Consider the following 21971-nt stretch of genomic DNA (forward strand, 5'->3'; position numbering starts at 1 on the left):
CATCCACACCCCCAAGGCAGAGATTGTACTGCTATGAAGATTTCCCCTGATAGTCTCAGTTTTCCTTTCCTCCCCCCCACCCCATCCCTTCCCCACTGCCTCTTCCCTTCCACCCCTCACCCCCTAAGAGGCAGTCACCCAGATGCCAGGGAGGGGGAACCAAGCACACTACATGGCCACTGTCTCTGAGAGGCAGGTGTCTCTGCCTGGGCAAGCAGGGACACCACACCCCACAGGAGACCAGGAGATGTGCCTCCCTCCCTACCAATGTCTGTCCTGGTCCAGTTGCCCGGGTGCAGGGGATGTTTTTGGAGATGCCTCTGGCTGAGCCCCCTGCCCCGCACCATGCATACGGCCATCCCACCAGCAGCCAGGTGGCTCTCACAGTCACCTGGAGGGTTTCCAGTCTCCCCCCCAGCCACCCTCACCACAAGAAAGACCCCCTTTGATATACACTTACCAGCTGCTGTTACTGGCTGCCTTTAGTTGGGTGAGAGGTTAGGAGCTGCTGCTGCAGAGCCAGAGAAAGCACACCTGCCACAGTGCCACAAGAGGCAGGTAGGAGAAGGAGGTGGGGTCTCTCAGCTGCTCAGCCCCTTGCTCCAGGAGCAGTTTGCCTCACTGATTGGCTGGTGGCCAAAAACCAGCTAAACAGCGAGCACTCGCACTGCCCTAGCTAGCTACCCTATTGCCCCCGCTGAACAGCTGATGGCTCATGGGCCCACACGGGCCCCATAAACAGTTGACAGGTGGGTGGGTGCCCGTGCCCCCTATAGGGGCATGCCCCAACCGACCCCCTTCTTCCCCAAGGCCCCAGCCTCTCCTCCTCCCCAGGAGCCCAGCTTTTGGAGCTCAGTTCTTTCCCCCTTCCTTCACTGATTAGCTGTCTGCCTCCCTCCTGCCAGGAGACAGCTAATTGGCGAGGCAGGGATGGGGCAGGGTTTATGCAGCACACTAGGGGAAGCCAGCAAAGCCTGCCTGCAGGAGTCCAGCTTGCTAGAGCTCAGTTCTTCCCCTCTCCTCCCTGTCACGGAATCAGCTGTCTCCCTCCTGCTGGAAGACACAGCTGATCAGCAGCGGCTGAGTATGCAGCAAGCTGGGGGAAGCAGGGCAGGCCAAGCTTCAGAGTGGAGTGTGGGCCCCGCCCCTGGCGCCATGGTAACCCCGCCTAAGGTGCAGCTTTTTTGAAAATGTGCTGAGGGGAAGCAGCTGCTTCCCCTGCACCCCACTAGCTACGCTACTGGGTGTATATATATTACAGTATTTTCTTTAGTCAATATTTCCGTAATTATCCTTTATTCTTTAAGAAAAAATTGAGGCCACTATTTCTCCCATTATACCTATTTAGGGATTGCTAAAAGGAAACTCATCAAATTCCTAAAAATGATATGCCAGACTTGGTCTCTTTTTCTTTACAAAATATAACTTGTGCTCCTCTTTTTAGTTTCAGATCCAGAATGTCAGAACCACTGTACTTCCCCAAAACAGAAAATATATCATAGATGCAAGTTTCATGATCTTGCAGAGGCTGCTATAGGTGATATGAGCCTTTAAAATTGTGGCATCTTAATGTCTGGAAAAAACCATACATAATTTTTAGACACCTTTATGAGCCCTCTGTGAGTTGAATAACGATAGCAAAGGCAGCTGGCTTTACAAGTGGATGGATAAAAAGTAGTCCCAATATAAAAAATATTAAAACCTCTCTAAAACATTCCAAGAATGCTTTTTTCTATCATACCGAATATAGTCACTCAAAATTTCATCATCAAGGAATAACATTAGAATCCCTAGTTCATGCTATATCACACTATCATGTGCTCCATATATATTATTATATAGTATAAATAAGGGTTTTACTATCGCTTTCTTTAAAATACAAATATTGTAGGTCTTCAGTTCAACAATCAACACAACTCCACTGAGGAGACAAATGATGAAGTTTTGATCTTAGGCTTATGGTATGGAATTTGTAAAGGATGGTGTATGGTATCCATCTTCTTTCTCAGAAAGATAATTTATGGGGCTTAAACAGGTTGTGAGTGTCTCTTAATATATTTGACACAAACGCACAATATTGAATTCAGTGAAAACATACAGGAAGATGCTTAAAATGGTATATGATGTATTTCTGTGGCCTACAGGTTACTATATAATGTTTTATATGCTTTCAGTTTTGTAACTGAGTATTTCTCAATACCAAATCATAATTTCATTTTCTTTGTGACAAAGAAAGATATGGATCTCAAATACGTGGTGCATTTTGTGATGAGCTACAGTTGAGCAGAATGGAATTCAGTGGTCTTGAAAGTAAAGTACTAAACACTGTCTGAAAGCAGGTCCAGGGCAGTTATACCCTGTGTAAGCTTCCCCGATACTGCTCTGCCAACACAATTTATTCCTGCCATGCTACACCATACAAGTTCATTCCTGGAACTGATCTTCAGCAAAGATTGACAATTTTCCCAAATTATCTAGTGAAGTTATGATGTGATAAATGTTTGTCATGCATGACACATGTTATGAAATCACCCAGCTAGGGACTGAGACTGGCACAGGATGTAACTACACCAATACTTCAAATTCTAGATCACAAGTGAAAATGAAAGTGGTGTTCTCTAATAATTATCCATCCCCATCTTACAACCAAATGTTTTGATACAGCTGGCATTCCTTCTTCTGGAGAGATTTCAGATTGGAAAAGCTTATGTAGACTAGTACTATGAGCATTTTACTGTCATTAGCATCAAATTCAACCCAAAGCTATTGAGAGACAAACAAGTGCTAGATTTCCAGAGGTAAAAGATATAAATCAACCCATCCCTTAATCTTAATATAGGAGAGAAAGAGAATCCTTAACTAGATCAAGAATAATGACAGCTAGTTTTGTAGAGAAAGGAAAGCTTCCAACGGTAAACTTTATCAGCTGGTTTTCAGAAATCTGTTCAAATATTTACATTTAAAATAAACTCTTTCACTCTAATTACCAACTTTTCAAAGTGCCAGGAACCTGTGAAATAGACGGGCTATCCTAAAGCATAGGTAGGTTGAATACTGTTCTCTGAGGCTGCAACCATTTTACCTAAACAAATTATGTGAAAGAGAAAACCTTATTTGTGAGGAATATCAGCACATTATTAGAAAGCTGTTTGGTTGACACTGCTATATATCTCCTTGATGTTTCAATATGCAGATACCCTTCCATGATAGCAGAACAAAGTACACATCTCCACTGGTCTGGAAAGAATATGTCTGGGGATGATATGTAAGGTAGTTTGGGGTTACCCAGATATTGGGTATTTGTCTAATTTTCCATATTTTCCCTTCAAATCTCTCATCTACTCTATGCAGGGGCGGCTCTAGGAATCTGGCCGCCCCAAGCAGTCATGCCTGCGGGAGGTGCTGGTCCCGCGGCTCGGGTAGACCTCCCGCAGGCATGACTGCGGAGGGTCCGCTGGTCCCGCGGCTCCAGTGGACCTTCCGCAGCTGCGGTGGGTTCGCTGGTCCCGCGGCTACGGTGGAGCATCCGCAGTCATGCCTGCGGGAGGTCCACCCGAGCCGCGAGACCAGCGAACCGTCCGCAGTCATGCCTGCGGGAGGTCCACTGGACCCGCGGCTCTGTTGGACCTCCTGCAGGCATGACTGCGGAAGGTCCGCCAGACCCGCCTGCCGCCCTGCCGGCAAAATGCCGCCCCACGCGCGCGCTTGGCACGCTGGGGTCTGGAGCCGGCCCTGACTCTATGGCAGGTACATTCCCATTTATCAGTACAAACTGAACAACATTAGTAATTGCTGTATTCTTGCTTTTTGCTCTCTCTCTTGAAAAGCCTTGATAGTTCTAAGTACGTCCCTTTCTTCACCTGCAGAATAATCGCATTAAACGTCTGTCCCAAGCTGCAGAGTTATTCCTGCTACAGATTATCGAAATGGATTCGTGGGTTGGAATTGTCACATTCCATTCTATAGCACAAATTACATGTCATCTACGACAAATAGTCAGTGTGGATGTACGCCAGAATCTTACCAAATACCTGCCTACAACACCTGACGGAGGAACTAACATCTGCGAAGGAGTGTGCAAAGGATTTGAGGTGAAGGAGAACTTGGGGGGAATGTATCCTGGAATCCAGTGATAATCAGATGGAACTAGGAGGAGAATAGTGAGTAGGAGTAGGGATGTGATATCACCTCTGTGTATAGCAGTACTGAGATCATTACTGGAATACTGTCTCTGGTTCTGGTGTCCACATTTCAGAGAAGATGTTGGGGAAACTGGAAGGGGTTCAGAGAGACAACTACAAGAACAATTAAATGTTTGGAAAATATGTTTTATAGTGAGAGATTTAGGAAGCTCAATCAAGTTAGTTCAATAGGAGCAGGTTCAGCGCCTAAGAAATTAACAAGGCCCTGCTATGTTTATACTAGCAAAAAAATTAAGATTGCGTTGAGAAAATCTTACACGAATGCTTTGCCGGAATCTCAAGGCATTGTGCAGAAGATCTAAATCATATAACTTCTCATATAGAAAATCCAAATTTTGTTTACTTTAACATTGGTTTAAGCATGGTTTTATTCTGAAAAGGCCTTATGTAAAATAGCACCTTCATGTTCCATGATTTCTCAAGTTACTTTCCAGAACGGGCATGGACAGGCTTCCACATGCCCTGTGCATATGCTGTCATTGGCAGCAGGACCTGGAGTGGGGGCCGGCGGACACCCATTACTACTACTTGGAATGCTGTAAGGAGTGTGCTAGACACCTGAACCATCCTGCCCTGTACAGGCAGTGTAATTCAGACACTTTCAATTCAACTCTTGCCACATGACACAGCCCCATACACCAGCACAATTCACACTTGTGAGGAAAGGATTTTGCCTTACACTTGCACTTTAAGAATTTTTCTTGATGGAGACACTGCCCGTGTTAGAGCAGCTAACATTTAGCTAATAGTCATATTGCAAAGTCCTATTGCTAATACCTGAAATTTTCTTCTCAATTCAGGTGATTAAACAAAAATACTCTCATCTCGATGGTTCTGAAATTGTACTGCTGACAGATGGAGAGGATACAACTATGAGCAGTTGCCTTACGGATGTGAAAAACAGTGGATCGATCATTCACACCATTGCCTTGGGGCCAAGTGCTGCTCCAGAACTTGAACAATTTTCAGACATGACAGGTGAGTAACTTTCTAAACTAATCCTATTTTTGGCTTGAACACCTTAAGCATGAAATGTAAAACTGGAGTGGTTTACAGCTTGTAATATGAAAAGAAAATAAGATCAACTAATTCCAGTCTTATTTACAGAATGTTTATTTTCAGCTGAATAAACACAACAATATTGGGAGCTATTGTTTATCTTTATCTGTTCTTGCTTTAAAAAAAAACCTGTATCCTGATAACACCCTGCTTAATAGCGAGGTTTGATAATTATATTAGTGGAGTGTTGTGTATTTGGTTGTCATGGGTTTTGTTACTATGGCAACTGAGTTAGACTATTAAGGGATAGCTCAGCCGGTTTCAACTGGCTGAATGAGCTCTCTGTTTCTGTAAATAAAATGGAGGTTTTGGTTAGCTGTCTGCTCTCTGGCCTCAAGTGATTGTTTCCTACACCGGCTGCCCCAAGGACTTAACACTGGCGACGAGGGTGGGATCCTGGTGCTGCTCCAGTAACAGAAGGAAGTAGAAGTCAAGGTAAAGACCAAACAAAGAAAAAAAGCTGCTTGGTTGCACTGACTGTGAAAGTGAAACTAAAAATCATGGCTACTCTGACCAGGCCCCTGGAGCCTTTTGATGAGAATACAGAGCAGTGGCATGTGTATACTGAGCGTTTTGAGCTTTTTGGTATTGCAAATGACATTACAGAAGCGAAGAAGGTGCCAATATTCTTAACTGTTGTAGGGGCTAAAACCTACTCTCTGCTACACAGCTTACTGCACCCTGTTAAGCCTGAGACTAAATCTTACAGTGACATTGTGGAAACCCTGGGGTCTCATTTCTCCCCAAAACCACTGGTAATTGCTGAAAGATATAGGTTCCACAAAAGAGACCAAAAGGAAGATGAAACAGTTGTACAATTTGTAGCCATTTTAAAAAAGCTAGCAGAACACTGTGAATTTAAAGAGATGTTAAATGATGCCCTGCGTGACAGGTTAGTGTGTGGCCTCTGCAGTGAAGCTATACGGAAGCGCCTACTGACAGAGGCTCAGCTTACATTACAGAAGGCTGTTGATATTGCTGTCTCCATGGAACTGGCTACAAGGGAGGCACAATACATCGGTGCATCCCCTAGGGTGCAAAAAGTGTCACAAGAACTGACCCACAAAACGGTGCAGAGTCAAGAATGTTACCGCTGTGGTAAGCTGGGTCACCAGGCATCAGAATGCTGGTGTAAGGACCTGGTGTGTCGACGCTGTGGCAAAAAGGGACACATTGAGTATGCCTGTAAACAAAAGAAAAAGAGGCCTGTGGTCTGGCCGACAAAAAGAGGAACCTTGCATACCCTAGAGCAGACCCAGGATGATCAAGGTGACACCTCCTCACAAGAGGAAGTGCCACTGCATGTTTTGTCTTTGGCAGCGGGCTCACATGAATACTGGGTAACCCCCTTATTGGAGGGCAAACCTATACGCATGGAACTAGACACCAGTGCAGCTGTCTCGCTGGTTCCTGAGACTGTGTATAAGGAAAAGCTACAGCATCTTCCGCTTAAGGCAACAAAAACTGTTCTGAAGACGTATACAGGTGAAGCTGTGCCCATGTTGGGCACTATTGATGTTAAGGTGGAGCTCAATGGAAAGGCGGCTAAATTGCCACTGTTTGTGGTGAGAGGTAACTACCCAGCCTTAATGGGTAGGTCTTGGCTTGGGAAGATTCAGCTGAACTGGGCAGAAGTGCACCGGATGACTAAAGAAGAAACCAGTCTAACCCCTATACTAAGGAAACATGCTGCTGTTTTTGGAGATGATTTGGGAAGTATGAAGGGAATCACTGTGACATTGAACATTAAACCTGGCAGTCCACCAAAATATCTGAAAGCCCGAACTGTGCCATATGCCATCAGGCCAAAAGTTGAAGCAGACCTGGAGCGCCTGGTCACCAATGGAGTCCTAATACCAGTTACCCATAGCTCATGGGCCACTCCTATCGTTCCAATAGTGAAGAAAGATGGCTCTCTCCGGATTTGCGGTGATTTTAAAGTCACTGTCAACCCAGTGTTGTGTGCAGAGCAATACCCGCTTCCCCGCATCGATGACCTCTTCGCAGGCCTGGCTGGGGGACAAAAGTTCAGTAAGATTGATCTGAGTCAAGCATATTTACAGATGCACGTCGATGAAAAGTCCCAAGAGCTGTTGACTATTGTGACTCATAAGGGGCTTTATCGATACTGTCGCCTACCCTTCGGAATCACATCGGCTCCCGCCCTGTTCCAGAGGGCTATGGACCAGATCTTGTGTGGCTTGTCAGGAGTTCAGTGCTATCTGGATGATATCCTGGTCACTGGAAGAAATGAAGAGGATCACTTAAAGAATTTAGAAGCTACCCTACAAAGACTGGAAGAGTATGGCCTACGAGTTCGCAAAGACAAGTGTGAATTCTTCAAGCCCTCTGTTGAATATTTGGGACACATCATCGATTCTGCAGGTCTTCATAAGGCCCCTGCAAAAGTTAAAGCTATTGTGGAGGCTCCCCCACCTCGAAATGTAAGCCAGCTATGCTCATTTCTAGGACTACTGAACTATTATGGAAAGTTCATCTCACAGTTAGCCACACTGCTAAAACCACTTCATGAGCTCCTTGGGCAGAACAAGGCCTGGAAGTGGACTGAAGCCTGTGATGTTGCATTTAACAAAGCTAAGGATGCATTGTTAAATTCTGAAGTTCTAACGCACTTTGATCCATCCTTACCCCTGCAATTGGCCTGCGATGCTTCCCCTTATGGAGTGGGAGCGGTCGTGTCACACATTATGCCTTCGGGAGAAGAAAGACCTATTGCTTTTGCTTCACGCACTCTAAGCAAAGCAGAAACTAACTACGCCCAAATCGAACGTGAGGCATTAGGAATTGTTTTTGGAATTAGGAAGTTTCATCAGTACCTGTTTGGGCGAAATTTTACTCTTCTTACAGACCATCGACCTCTGACATCAATTTTTGGACCCTACACAGGCATTCCCCCATTAGCTGCTAGTCGTATGCAACGTTGGGCATTGATACTTTCTGCACACACATATGAAATCAAATATCAGAAATCCACTCTGCACGGCAATGCAGATGGCCTCTCAAGGTTGCCTTTACCGGTCAAACATCAAGATAGTGCCCAAAAGGAAATCTTCTACTTTGAACAGGTAGAGAATACACCCATCACTGCTACTCAGATAAAGAAGGCAACCCGCGTTGACCCAGTATTATCCCAAGTTATGGACCTGGTGATGCATGGAAAATCTCGACAAACCTCTCCGGTCTCACCCGACCTTGTTCCCTACATGTCCAGGCGGACGGAGTTATCGGTCCAATCTGGTTGTTTGTTGTGGGGGAGGCGTGTCATTATTCCACCACCCCTGAGATCACAGATGTTAGAACAGCTACATTCCGGTCACTGTGGAATAGTGCGCATGAAGGAAATTGCACGAAGCTATTTTTGGTGGCCTAGATTGGACAGTGCTATTGAAGAGAAGGCAAAAGCTTGTATGTCATGTCAGAGTGTAAGAAATGCACCCCAGTGGGCACCCCTACACCCATGGGACTGGCCTGAAAACCCGTGGCAACGTATTCACGTTGACTTTGCTGGCCCCCTTGAAGGAAGCATGTTCTTGGTGGCAGTAGATGCCCATTCTAAATGGCCAGAAGTCTCTATAATGCAGTCCACTACTGCAGAGAGTACTATCCAAAAACTACGAGGACTCTTTAGTCGTTTTGGTCTGCCAGAACAACTTGTGAGCGACAACGGACCGCAGTTCGTCTCTCAGGAGTTTCAAAATTTTATGAAGGCAAATGGGATACACCACATCACGTCAGCACCATATCATCTGTCCACCAACGGATTAGCTGAAAGATTTGTGCAGACAATGAAAAATGCTTTGAAATCAGCAAAGGGACAACACTCCATTCAAAAGCGTCTGGATACCTTCTTACTTTCCTATAGAAACACACCTCATGCTACGACCCAGGCTTCCCCAGCCTTTCTAATGATGGGACGACAGCTGCGCACTTGCTTTGATCTGCTGAAACCTTCTGAACCCAGACAAACTGTGCAACATCAGCAGCAATATCAAGTCATCAGACGGGCACCCAGAGCAAAAGACCGAACCTTTAGCCCAGGACAGCCAGTTTTGGCTCGAAATTATACTTCCAGAGCTAAATGGGTCCCGGCCACAGTCATCACTCAAACAGGACCTGTTTCCTATACAGATTCTGCAGAGAATCTTACCTGGCGGCGACATGTAGATCAGCTGTTGCCAGGTCATGCCAGTCTTCAGGACCCATCTGCAGTTGAGGGGTCTGACTTCACCCCTCCTGGTGAGACACCGAATCATGAGTCACCTGTTCCTGACTGTTCTCCTCCATTACTGCCGGCAGCTGAGATACCCCTTTGCCCAGCACGAGCTGATACCACCTCCTCACCTATTCGTGCTGCGGACCCTGAGCCCCTAGTACTTTCGGGTGCAACAACACCAGAAGTTCGCCGTAATCCACCTAGAGACAGAAGGCCTCCTCATCGGCTGGATCTTTAGTTAGGGCGAACCCACGGTTATGGGGCAAAATAATCCCCAGGGTTTAGCCGGGAATGGAGGCAGTCTACCCTCCTTCTCTAGTTTAGTGTGTGTTTTATTTAGGGGATGTTCTTATTAGGGGGGGAGGAATATGTTGTGTATTTGGTTGTCATGGGTTTTGTTACTATGGCAACTGAGTTAGACTATTAAGGGATAGCTCAGCCGGTTTCAACCGGCTGAGTGAGCTCTCTGTTTCTGTAAATAAAATGGAGGTTTTGGTTAGCTGTCTGCTCTCTGGCCTCAAGTGATTGTTTCCTACACCGGCTGCCCCAAGGACTTAACATGGAGGATGTTCTTCTAAACAAAAAGATAAGCTCGGTGTTGAAATGATTAACATTTTATTTCTGATGTTTACACAGCAGTGATATGCAAACCTATTAATGTCCGAAATAGTTAAATAATGACCAACTCACAAACAGTCACAGCTGGAGGGCTCTAGCTGAGGAGTCAGCAACCACAGACTCTATATTTACAAGTAGGAGGCTCAGTCAGCTCTGCTTTGAGTTGGAGCTGCACTGTTACTTTTAACTTCAGCCATTTTAAGGAAAGCCAGATGGGTGCTGGGTGATGCTGCAGTACAGGGCAACTACCATGGGAATTCCATGCGTTGATTTACAATGTAGCTTTACTCTGAATAGTGACTAGGTATAAATTGCACCTTCTTAGTCAACAGAGATGCTCCTTTTGTGTATTCAGAGTCACATCTGCTTGCTTCAGGGACTTAAATAAGATCATACTGCTTTTTACTCGTTAGCATTGTACAGCCAACATGGCTGTGAGAGAACAACCTGAATTCTGTTCTGGTTTGTGTATTATAACCCGGGGTGAAAATAACTTAAAGGGCTTACCGGTACGCCAGACTCCTGAGCGGGAGCATGACCTCCACCAGGAGAGGCGTGGCCCCAACTGGAAGAGGCGGGGCCTTTCAAGATTCAAAGTCCCTGGGGTTCCGGCTGTGGCTGGGTGCCCATGGGGCTTTAAATCACCCTGGAACTACCAGCTGCAGAGGTACCTGGGAGCCCCAGGGCTCAAGGGCAAATTAAAGGGTCTGGGGCTCCCCGCAGCCGGAGCTCCGAGCCCTGTAAATCCCCGCCCAAGCCCGGCTGCCAGAGCTCCAGGGGTGATTTAAAGGCCCCGGGGCTCCCCGCAGGGGCTGGAGCCTTGGGCCCTTTAAATCACTGCTGGAGAAGCCAGTCCGGTCCAGCACGGCATACCGGCTCTTGGCGGTATGCCGTACTGGACCAGACCGGCTTACTTTCACCTCCGATTATAACAGAATAGTTCACTAAGTTTTGATCACAGAATCTTTAGTGTTAAGTGGTTGATGTGTGAGCCAGGAAGAACCCAGCTGGTCTTTCAGAGCCCAGTCTCAGCGGGCAGGGCTCACTGTTTGAAATAAATGGCCAGATTTTCAAAGACACTGAGCACCAGACGTTCCCATTGGCATTATGGGTGCTCAGAACAAATGAAAAAGAGGCCCAAAAGTTATATTTGTAAACTAAGCAGATTTGATCTGAGCCAATGAGAAGCAATAATCTTGGAATTCCACCAGGTCATTTTTACAGAGGTATTTTTCAGAGTGGAATTGCACTTTACAGGTCCATGGCTCAGAGTCCAGACTTACCAAGAACAGCCAATGAGTGACCACTGTACTTGATGAAGTGCTACAGGTGACAATTCTTAGTCAGACCAAGCTAGGTGGAGTTAAAATGTGAACAGAAAGGATCATTTCCCAGGTCAGACTTGCTTTCTGCAGGAACTCTCTGGGTGTTTGTATTAATTGATTCCCCACCACCCAGCGGGTCCTCCCTGCACTGCCCCATAAATAAAGGACAATAAGGGACCAACATTTAATTTATCAGATTAACACTGTGCTCTATAGCAACAGCCAAACTAGCATAAGGCACATAACGAAGACCTATTTTTTTTACAGTAAATGACTATTCTGATTATTTTAACAATCATATTTCAGGAGGCTTAAAGTTGTATGCCACCGATACAGTTGATTCCAATGGCCTAACTGATGCATTCAGTGGAATTTCATCCAGAAGTGGAAACATTTTTGGACAGTCTATTCAGGTCTGAGTTTCAAATTTTGTTTGTTTTTTCACATTATTAATCAGTTACTGGTCAATTAAGAGTAATTATAGTAGTCTGTAATCTTAACTATTGCACTGCCAGTGACTGATCTTAAAATATAAACTGATATTTGGAAATGGCAGTGGGATTTGTGTGTGTGTGTGTGTGTGTGTGTGCTCTGTTATTAACAATAAAATGAAACAGATAATGAAACAAAGAAAATTAAAATTTCTTTCAATTAGCTAATGGAAAGGGACTTATACAGATAGAGGTAGGCAGAAATACCATAGTATGTGTGGTCACTGCTGTGTAGAATGTTGTAAATAAGCGATCTTGTTATTATACTAACGTTATCAATAATGAGGAATCTTAACAGCTTCTCTTCTAAGCATTAGATAAGTTTTTCGTTCCCAGCTTTCCTGACACTTTTCATGATCTACTTCAACTGAGCAATGATTTCTTCAAAATAATTGAGACTAGTAGTACTCCTATTTCTACAACAGCTCTTGGGTTGTGCTATCTATAACTTAACTCATCCTTCACTTTGTTAAATCTCTGCTACAGACCCAGTTTTGCACTTTATCGGAATCATGCACAGCAACTAATATAGGTTTGGTCACGGACTCCTTAGCTTCTCTGCAATTGTATACTTGTCTTGACAAGAACTTAAGAATGGCCATACTGGGTCAGACCAATGGTCCATCTAGCCCAGTAACCTGTCTTCCAACAGTGGCCCGTGCCAGATGCTTCAGAGGGAATGAATAGAACAGGGCAATTTATCAACTGATCCATCGCCTGTCCTCCAGTCCCAGCTTCTGGCAGTCAGAGGTTTAGGGACACTCAGAGCATGAAGCTGCATCCCTGACTGTCTTGGCAAGTAGCCATTGATGGCCCTATCCTCCATTAACTTATCTAATTCTTTCTAGATCCCAGTTATATTTTGGTCTTTGCAACATCCCCTGGCAAAGAGTTCCACAGGTTGACTGTATGTTGTGTGAAGAAGTACTTCCTTATGTTTGTATTAAACCTGATGATTATTCATTTCATTGGGTGACCTCTGGTTCTTGTTTTATGTGAAGAGGTAACTAACACTTCCTTATTCACTTTCTCCACAACATTCGTGATTTTATATACTTCTATCATATCACCTCATAGTCATTTCTTTTCTAAACTGAACAGTAAACATCTTTTTATTCTCGTCTCATATGGAAGCTGTTCCATACACCTAATCATTTTTCCCCTTTCTCTGTACTTTTTCCAAATCTAATGTCTCATTTTTTGAGATGGGACTACTAGAACTTCACACAGTAGCCAAGGTGTGGGCATGTCATGGGTTTATATAGCAGCATTATGATATTTACTTTCTTATTATCTATCCCTTTCCTAGTGGTTCCTAACATTCTGTTCGTTTTTTTACTGCTGCTGCACGTTGAGTGGATGTTTTCAGAGAACTATTCACAATGATTCCAAGATCTCTTTCTTGAGTGGTAACAGCTAATTTAGACCCCCATCATTTTGTATGTATAATCGGGGTTATGTTTTCCAATGTGCATTACTTTGCATTTATCAGCACTGAATTTCATCTGCCATTTTATTGCCCAATCACTCAATTTTGTGAGATCCCTTTGTAACTCTTTGCAGTCAGCTTTATAACTTTTGCAGTCAAGTATTTTGTATCATCTGCAAATTTTGCCACCTCCCTGTTTTTGCCCCCTTTTCCAGATCACTTATGAATAAGTTGAACAGCACTAGTCTAGTACAGATCCCTGGGGAATCCTGCTATTTACCTCTCTCCATTCTGAAAACTCACTATTTATTCCTACCCTTTGTTTCCTGTCTTTTAACTGATTTCTGATCCAGGAGAGGAGCTTCCTTCTTATCCCATCACTTCTTACTTTGCTTAAGAGCCTTTGGTGAGGGACCTTGTCTAAGGCTTTCTGAAAGTCCTCATACAGTATGGGCACTGGATCACTCTTGTCCATATTTGTTGACCTCCTAAAAGAATACTAATGCAGTAGATTGGTGAGACGTGATTCCCCTTTACAGAAGCCATATTGACTCTTGCCCAACATATCACATTAATCTATTAGTCCAATAATTCTGATCTTTACTAGTTTCAACCAATTTGCCTGGTACTGGAGTTAGGCTTACTGCCCTGTAATTGCCAGGATCGCCTCTGAAGCTTTTTAAAAAACTTAGCATTACATTAGCTATCCACCAGTCATATGGTACAGAGGCTGATTTAAGCAATAGGTTACATACCACAGTTAGTAGTTCTGCAATTTCATTTTTGAGTTCCTTAAGAACTCTTGGGTGAATACGATCTGGTCCTGGTGACTTATTACTGTTTAATGTATCTATTTGTTCCAAAAACTCCTACACTGGCACCTCAGTCTGGGATAGAATGGCTCGGGTGTGGGAACCTCCCTTACATCCTCTGCAGTGAAGATTGATGCAAATAATTCATTTATCTTCTCCACAAAGGTCTTGTTTTCCTTGAGCGCTCCTTTAGCACTTTGATCATCCAATGGCCTCACTGATTGTTTGGCAGGCTTCCTGCTTCTGATATACTCAAACAAAACAGGAAGAGGACCTAAACAGTGCCATCATGACTAAACAGCAGAGGAAACAGATGTGGTTAGAAACAAAAAGACATGTTTTAAAAATTTGAAGTCAAATCCTACAGAGGAAAATAGAACGCAACAAACTCTTGCAAATGAAGTGAAGTAGTATAATTAGGAAGGCCAAAAACGAGTGTGAAGAGCAGCTAGCAAGAGAGACAAAAACTAACAGCATTTTTTCTATTTGAGGTATACACATCTTTTGAGCCTCTATCTTAGTGGTTTTAAAAGTTTGCATGCAATTTGAAGGCATTTCACTCCTCTGACTGTTCCTTTTAATTTCCATTTAACCTCCTCATTTTTGTTTAGTTCCCATATTTGAAGTTAAATGCTGCTGTGGGGGGTATCTTTGGTATTTTCTCCCCTACAAGAATGTTAAATTTAATTACAGTATTGGTGCTACTGCCAGGCAGTTCAGCTATATTCACCTCTTGGACCAGATCCTGAGAACCACGTAGGACTAATTAAAGACATGTGTCTCCGTTTGTGGGTTCCTGGACTAGCTGCTACAAAAAGAAATCATTAATGATATCTAGAAATTTTATATTTCCATCCCATCCTGAGGTGACACATTCCCAGTCAATATGGGGATAGCTGAAATCTCCCATTATTATTAGGTTTCCTGTTATGTAGCCCCACTATCACATCTCTTCAGGAGAAAGAAAACAAAACATTTCTTTATTTGCTGGGCTATTGACAGCTGCTATTAAAAACCAATTGATCTTACTTTCTAAGCACTTATATCAATCTCAGCACTAGAGTACCATCTGAACACCTGACTTTCAAATGTCTATCCAGATGCTCTTTGCAATAGTGTTTCAGTATCTAGTTTCCCATTTTTATTCTAAACAGAAAGTTATTTTATTAAAATATACTTTTCTAATTGTAGTTTTTCTAATCCATAAAAGAGAAGTGAGCACTATAAAACGTATATTGGTAGCTTATCCGTAAATTCTGGTAGCTCACATGTGCAACACCAATGTTGGTAAAGGAAATCTTGTTTATCTTCTTGCTGTGTTTTATAATTTCTGTCTGTCTCTCTCATTGATTTTCTGTTGTCCCTACCTGTGGTTGTATGGCTCTCTCATTGTGCGGTCTTTCTGGAAACAGGCTGACAGCTGCAGAGGAAATGTAGCACTAGTCTCCTGCACAGACGTCATTTGATAGCTAGGTGGATAGACCACAAAGAGCAGTGGAAGGAGACCCTTGGTTACTATATTTGCTCAGGGCTTCATCATTCCACTCCCTTCAACGGCTAGTCCACATGGCCCTCGCCCTCCGGCTAGTTCCCCATATGTGGAGACACAGTGGCAGGAGGCTCCTGCCTCCTTTGCACAACCCTGAGCTCTGCCCAGAACAGCAGAGGCCTGCTCAGGGTGGTGCCTGCATTAATCCTCCTCTGTCCCCTCTTCCAGACGTGGGCCAGTTGTCCACCAGCCAGTCAAGGTGCCCTCTGAATAGGCAAAATATTGATTTGTTCTCCCCTTTAAGAGGAAAATGAACCACTCTGAAATGACTGGTATTTTAAGTGTTTATCTGCTAACTAGCCATGAAACATATTTTATTGTCTAATAGCTTGAAAGTACAGCTCAGAGTGTCGCAGTCAACCAGAGGATGCATGGTACAGTGACTGTAGATAGCACTGTGGGAAAGGACACCTTCTTTGTAGTTACATGGGATCGAAGCACATCTCCACCAGACATTTCACTGTGGGACCCCAAAGAAAAAGAATATAGAACGTCAAACTTCACAGTTAGTAATATAAACCTCCGAACAGCTCGACTGAATATAGCAGGCACTGCAGAGGTAAGGACTAAACTTTGTTTTATTATCCAAACATTAATATTTTCATAAACTAAAATGCACCCTCCTTTTTTAGAAGTTATAAACACATATTCCTAATGAACCAATTTTCTCCTTGGTGTAACTCCACTGACTTGGGTATCTAACTGTCATTTGTGCTCTTCCTAATTTTTTATTATGCTCTATACACATCTCAAGTATACAGACTGCCAGACAAAACACTGAATTCAGGGGAAGTTAAGGTTGAGAGTACATATCTATAATATACGGGTTCCACTCCTTCCAAGAATGTGATAATTCTCAAACATCCACCAATGAAACTGAGCAAATTCAGACATAAGGTTAAATTTAAAAGAAACCAAACATTTGAGAGCACGAAGAATCATAAGTAAGGTACCCAAATTACCTCAGCTCTCGTCCTCTAGCAATACCCTAACTGCCCTTTGTGCCTTGGAAAATCTCCCCTGAACTAAGATAATAATTAACTAAGGGAAACACGAAGCTGCCCTTAGACTAATGAAGTCTTATATTATATTTTTATAGTCCATATATTTGATTTGCAGGTGGGGGATTGGTTATATATGATTCAAAATAACCACACAGAATCTCAAGTCATATCAATGATAGTAACCTCTCGACCAGCATCTTTGACTGACCCACCAGTGATTGTGAAAGCCCACATGAATAAGGATACAAATGACTTCCCTAATCCAATGGTGATTTATGCAGAAGTTAGTCAGGGATTTTCGCCCGTTCTTGGTGCAACCGTGATGGCCACTGTTGAACAAGAGACTGGATCTGCAGTGGAGCTCAGACTTCTTGATGATGGTTCCGGTAATCTGATTATTACTTTCGTTACATTTTTGTCTAGAAATGTATACGCTCCCCATTTTGTGGTATGTATTTTAGAATGTCTCTAGACGCTGCTTCCAAACTTATCACTAAGGATTCGGTCATGCCTATGCCATAAGCACAGAACAAGAGGTAGCAAGTGGAGGGAGATGGTAACTCTGGTCTCCCCCACTGCTTTTGTCAAGCAATACCCTTGCTTAACAAAGGTACCTTGTTTGGATAGTTAATTATTACTATTTGTATGTCTAGGTGCTGATATTACCAAGAATGATGGAATCTATTCAAAGTACTTTACATCTTTCAAGGGAAACAGTAGATACAACTTAAAATTGCGTGTCCAGGGGAGAAATCAGACTGTCAGACTTAGCCACAGGCAGAGCCGAGCCTTATATGTTCCAGGCTACATAGAAAATGGTAAGGAACATTCATGAAACAGAAAATACTCTCTCTCTCTCTCTCTGTGTGTGCATGTATAAAAATATGGGTGAAGGGGAGATCATTTAGCTTCACAAAAAGCTTTTTGACCTTAACATTTGTTACATGTATCTTTTCCACTATTAGTTATACTTTTAGAAAACAATAGCTGGAACCACAGTATTTTTGCTATATATGAGCACTGGGTATAGTACCATATTTTATAAAAATATATATATTATAATAACTCAGTGCTCTTTGGAACACATGGGAGTTGCCAGAGATCCTGGAACTGAAAATCATATTAAAAAACAGCTGAAGTTAGAAATTTTAAATGTGTATGTTTCACTGAGACTTAAAAATGAGGTTTCAGGGAATCAGTTTCAAAGTTATGAAATTTTAAAGTTATCCGTTTAATGCCTCCACATGAGAATTTTTCTGTTCTTCTGTTGGGCTTTCTGGACATATTTTTCAGGACTCTTTCCATTAGGCCTGTGTGAGTTAAAGATTCTCAGTTCCAGAAACCACAAGTATGGATATTGCTATTAAGATCTTGCTGCTTAAGCCTTCTCAATCAATGGAGCTTCAGTTAATGCTTCTTTTAAAATGAGTCTGTTACGAGTGTGTTGTAATTTAGTATATTTTTTCATCTTTCATTTTTTCATTATTTTTGCATTTCTCTTTTGATCTAAAGGCCCAAAATCATCAAGTGCAATGAAAACAGTTATTTCATCATTAAAATATAGTTTTATTCTGAAAAGTGACTTTATAAAAATAGTATTGTCAAATTCTACACTTGTTTTCTCAAACACTCCAGAACAAATTTGCTCTAGTTACAGATTAGCAACAGACTCAGCCTAAGATCTGACAATCAAGTTGTGTTCTTTCTGGCTTGTGCATTGTCACTGGGGTCTGCAGGCCAAATGCCATGCTCAGTATATCTATGCAACCCTCTGGCCTTTAGTGGGATTGCACAAATGTAACTGGGGGCATAATTTGAAGGCATTAGTTACCGAGTTTGCTCTGCAAATGGAACTTGGTTAACAACAGTTTGTTTGCAGGGGGAAAATAGTAACTTACTTTTTGCCATTTGAGCCAGCAGATCTGACTCTGGGTTGGCAGCTCTACTGAGTAAGAACCACACTCCAAATTTGAGATATTAGACACCCAAAACCCTCAGGAGGTTCAAACAGTTAAGATTTGTACCTCAGTGTTCACTTGGCTACATCGTTCCTGTTCCTGTTTTCCTTGTTAAATATACACCTTAATGTTATTTTATCAGTAAACATCCCCTCGCGGAGCCAAACGCTGCACGTGCGGTGGCAGGGGAGCATCTTTCCCTCCCTGCGGAGCCAAACACTGCCCTGTGGGAGCGCGCAGCTCCGGCCCCCAGAGCTCTGCGCGCGCGGCAGCAAGGCTCTAGGGGAGGGGAGAAGGCGGGGGAGGGGCCAGTGCCTTGGTGCACTCAGCCCGGTGCTCCAGCCCGGGACCGCGGACCCCGCGGCTTGCCGCACTGGGCAGGATTTTTGGCTCTGTGGATAGGGAAAGATGCTCCTCGCTCACCCAGAGCCCTGTCGCTCTGGGGGCCAGGGCTACGTGCTCCCGCGGGGCAATGTTTGGTTCCGGTGGGAGGGAAAGACTCTCCCCACTCACCCGGAGCCCTGCTGCCGCGCGTGCAGCACTCTGAGGGGCAGGGCTGTGCGCTCCCCTGGGGTAGTGTATCTGGCTCTGCTTGGAGCCTCAAGCTAAGGGGTCCGGGTCTGTGGAGGGGTGGGGGCAGTCAGGGGCAGGGAGCAGGATGGGTTGGATCGGGGGGTGGAATCCTGGGAGGGTTGGGGCGGGAGGGTCTCTGGAGGGGGGAAGTCAGGGAGCGGGGCGGGGTGGATGAGGCATGGGAGTTCCGGGGTCTGTTAGGGGGCAGGGGTGGATAGGGGTCAGGATAGTCAGGGGACAGGAAGCAAGGAAGGTTCTGGGGGGGCTGTTAGGGTGGGGGGTCTTTGGAGGGGTGATCGGGGGCAAGGACCTGGGGGGGTTGGATGAGTCGGAAGTTTGGGGTGGGGGGGCTGTCAGGAGGCAGGGGTGGGGGGGAGTTGCAGCAGGCAGGGAGCACAGGGAGGGTTGGATGGGTCGGGAGTTCTGGGGGTCCTGTCAGGGAACGGAGAGCGGTTGGATGGGGCATGGGAGTCCTGGGAGTCTGTCTGGGGGTGGGGGTGTGGATAAGGGTTGGGGCAGTCAGGGGACAGGTAGGGGGTAGGGTCCTAGGGGGGGCAGTCAAGGGACAAGGAACAGGGAGGCTTAGATAGGGGATAGGGGGTTGGGGGGCAGTTAGGGGCAGGGGTCCCAGGAGGGAGTAGTCAGGGGACAAGGAGTGAGTGGGTTGGGGGTTCTGAGCGGGACAGTCACCCAGCCCTCTGCCCTGAGCCCCACACCCCCCCACACACACCCCAGACCCCTGCCCTGGGCCCTGTACCTCCCTCAGACACACCCAGACCTCTGTTTGACTTCTTCACACACATACACACACACACACACACACACGACCCCAGCCCTGACTCTGGCACCCCCACACATACACAGCCCCCCCTCTGCCCTGACACCTGCACCCCCTCACATGCCCCCAGCCCTCTGCCCTGACTCTTGCACCGCCCCCCACATCTCCAGCCCCCACACCTCATGCACCCCCCACATCCCCACCCTCACCCTGAGCATCAAACGGGAGCTCCTGCACACACACACCCACATTCCCACTGGCACTCCTCGCATCATATGGGAGCTGCCCAGGTAAGTGCCCCACACCCAAACCTTCTGCCCCAACCCTGAGCCCTCTCCCTCATTCTGGATCCTGGCCCGACCCTTCACCCCCAGCCCTGTGCTCAGTGCACTCCCACCCTTATCTCAGGGCAGAGAGAGGAAAAGAATGGGCCAGAACCAGGGAGAAGATAGGTACCCACTGTATGTGGGCAAGGCCCCAGACTGGCAGTGAGCTGAGTGGATCTGGCAATCAGGATCCCAGCTGGCAGGAGCCGGTGGATGGAACCCCTGAGCAGCAGACCCCTACTGCCGGTCTGGGGTTCTGGCTGACGGACCCTTGCCAGCTGGGGTCCCGGCCACAGGCCCCGCTCAGCCCGCTGCCGGCCTAGGTGAATAGAACCCCAGACCAGCAGTGGGCTGAGCGGACCGGGGGCGTAAGATCAACATTTTAATTTAATTTTAAATTAAGCTTCTTAAACATTTTGAAAACCTTGTTTATTTTACAATACAGCACTAGTTTAGTTATATAATATATAGACTTATAGAGACCTTCTAAAAATATTAAAATGTATTACTGCCACACAAAACCTTAAATTAGAGTGAATAAATGAAGACTCAGCACACCACTTGTGAAAGGTTGCCGACCCCTGATATATAATATGGTGGTAGAAAACTTAGGGTTTGCAATTTCTTGACTTTTGAGTGCCTGATTTCTCAACCTTAATTTTAGATTGTTAGCTTTTGCATTCCATATCCTCCTTGCACACGTGTGCACGTACACACAGAAACAATTTTCTGTATTCCAAGAAAATTAGATTATACTGAATAAAAAAAGTCTACATAAAAATGTGTCCAACTTAAACCCAGAAAAGTAAGGAAATTCCTACAAGGTTGTAATTCTTATAATGCCTGCAGTACCTAGGAAGAGATGGGTGGAAGCTACCTTATCACAACCACGTCCCACTGACACCTGCTTAATACCTTAAATACCCTAATGGGTAATAGACACTGTTGCTACTTTCAACTGCACTTGAAATCTGGTTTGCTTTTGGGGTCTCCCTTAGTTTTGTGCAAGGATGCAGGATCCTGAAGTTCACTTTGGTTTTTAGCCTTGCTAATTTTTGCACTAAACTTGAATAAGCCAGAGAAAAAAAGTAGACTAAAGAGACAGGGAATGCTAGATAAAAAGAAAGTGTGTTATGATTTGGAGTTTTGTAATGTTCAAATAGCATGAGCAATTTTTTTTCTTTTTGGGGGCAGGTGAAATCAAAATGAATGCACCAAGACCTGAACCTAGTGATGAGGAAATTCACGCAAAGCTGGGAAGTTTCAACAGAGTTGCAACAGGAGGTTCTTTTGTAGTGAAGAATGTTCCATCAGGAGGATTTACTGATGTGTTCCCACCCTGTAAAATTACTGACCTTGAGGCTCAGTTTGAAGAAGATAAAATTCACTTGTCTTGGACAGCTCCCGGGAATGACTTGGATGAGGGACAAGGTAAGTTGGAAGTTTTGTTTTAGTCAGCTGGAAGTGATGCAGTATTGTCAGTTATCTGAAATTACATACGATGAGCCAGCCAAGGAGAGGTGAGGAAAAAAGCTCTGTCTGTCCCATCTGCAAAATATATGACCATCACTGTGGCTTGACCTACTCTAGATTTTTTCTGTAAAATTTCCTAG

The 21971-nt window shown here is 44.7% G+C and overlaps 1 protein-coding gene across 1 annotated transcript in view; it reads left to right on the top strand.

Annotated features, from left to right (window-relative positions):
- LOC123376057 (calcium-activated chloride channel regulator 1-like) overlaps positions 1–21971 on the top strand; it is a 40891-nt gene that overhangs the window by 13921 nt on the left and 4999 nt on the right. The window contains exons 7-13 of the mRNA XM_045027710.1: positions 3867–4091; positions 5003–5180; positions 11745–11851; positions 16048–16278; positions 16839–17109; positions 17377–17541; positions 21553–21789. Of these exons, the coding sequence (XP_044883645.1) occupies positions 3867–4091; positions 5003–5180; positions 11745–11851; positions 16048–16278; positions 16839–17109; positions 17377–17541; positions 21553–21789 (1414 nt within the window). The remainder of the gene's footprint in view (positions 1–3866; positions 4092–5002; positions 5181–11744; positions 11852–16047; positions 16279–16838; positions 17110–17376; positions 17542–21552; positions 21790–21971) is intronic.

Source organism: Mauremys mutica, chromosome 8 (genome assembly GCF_020497125.1).
Source record: "Mauremys mutica isolate MM-2020 ecotype Southern chromosome 8, ASM2049712v1, whole genome shotgun sequence".
Classification (NCBI taxonomy): domain Eukaryota; kingdom Metazoa; phylum Chordata; order Testudines; family Geoemydidae; genus Mauremys; species Mauremys mutica.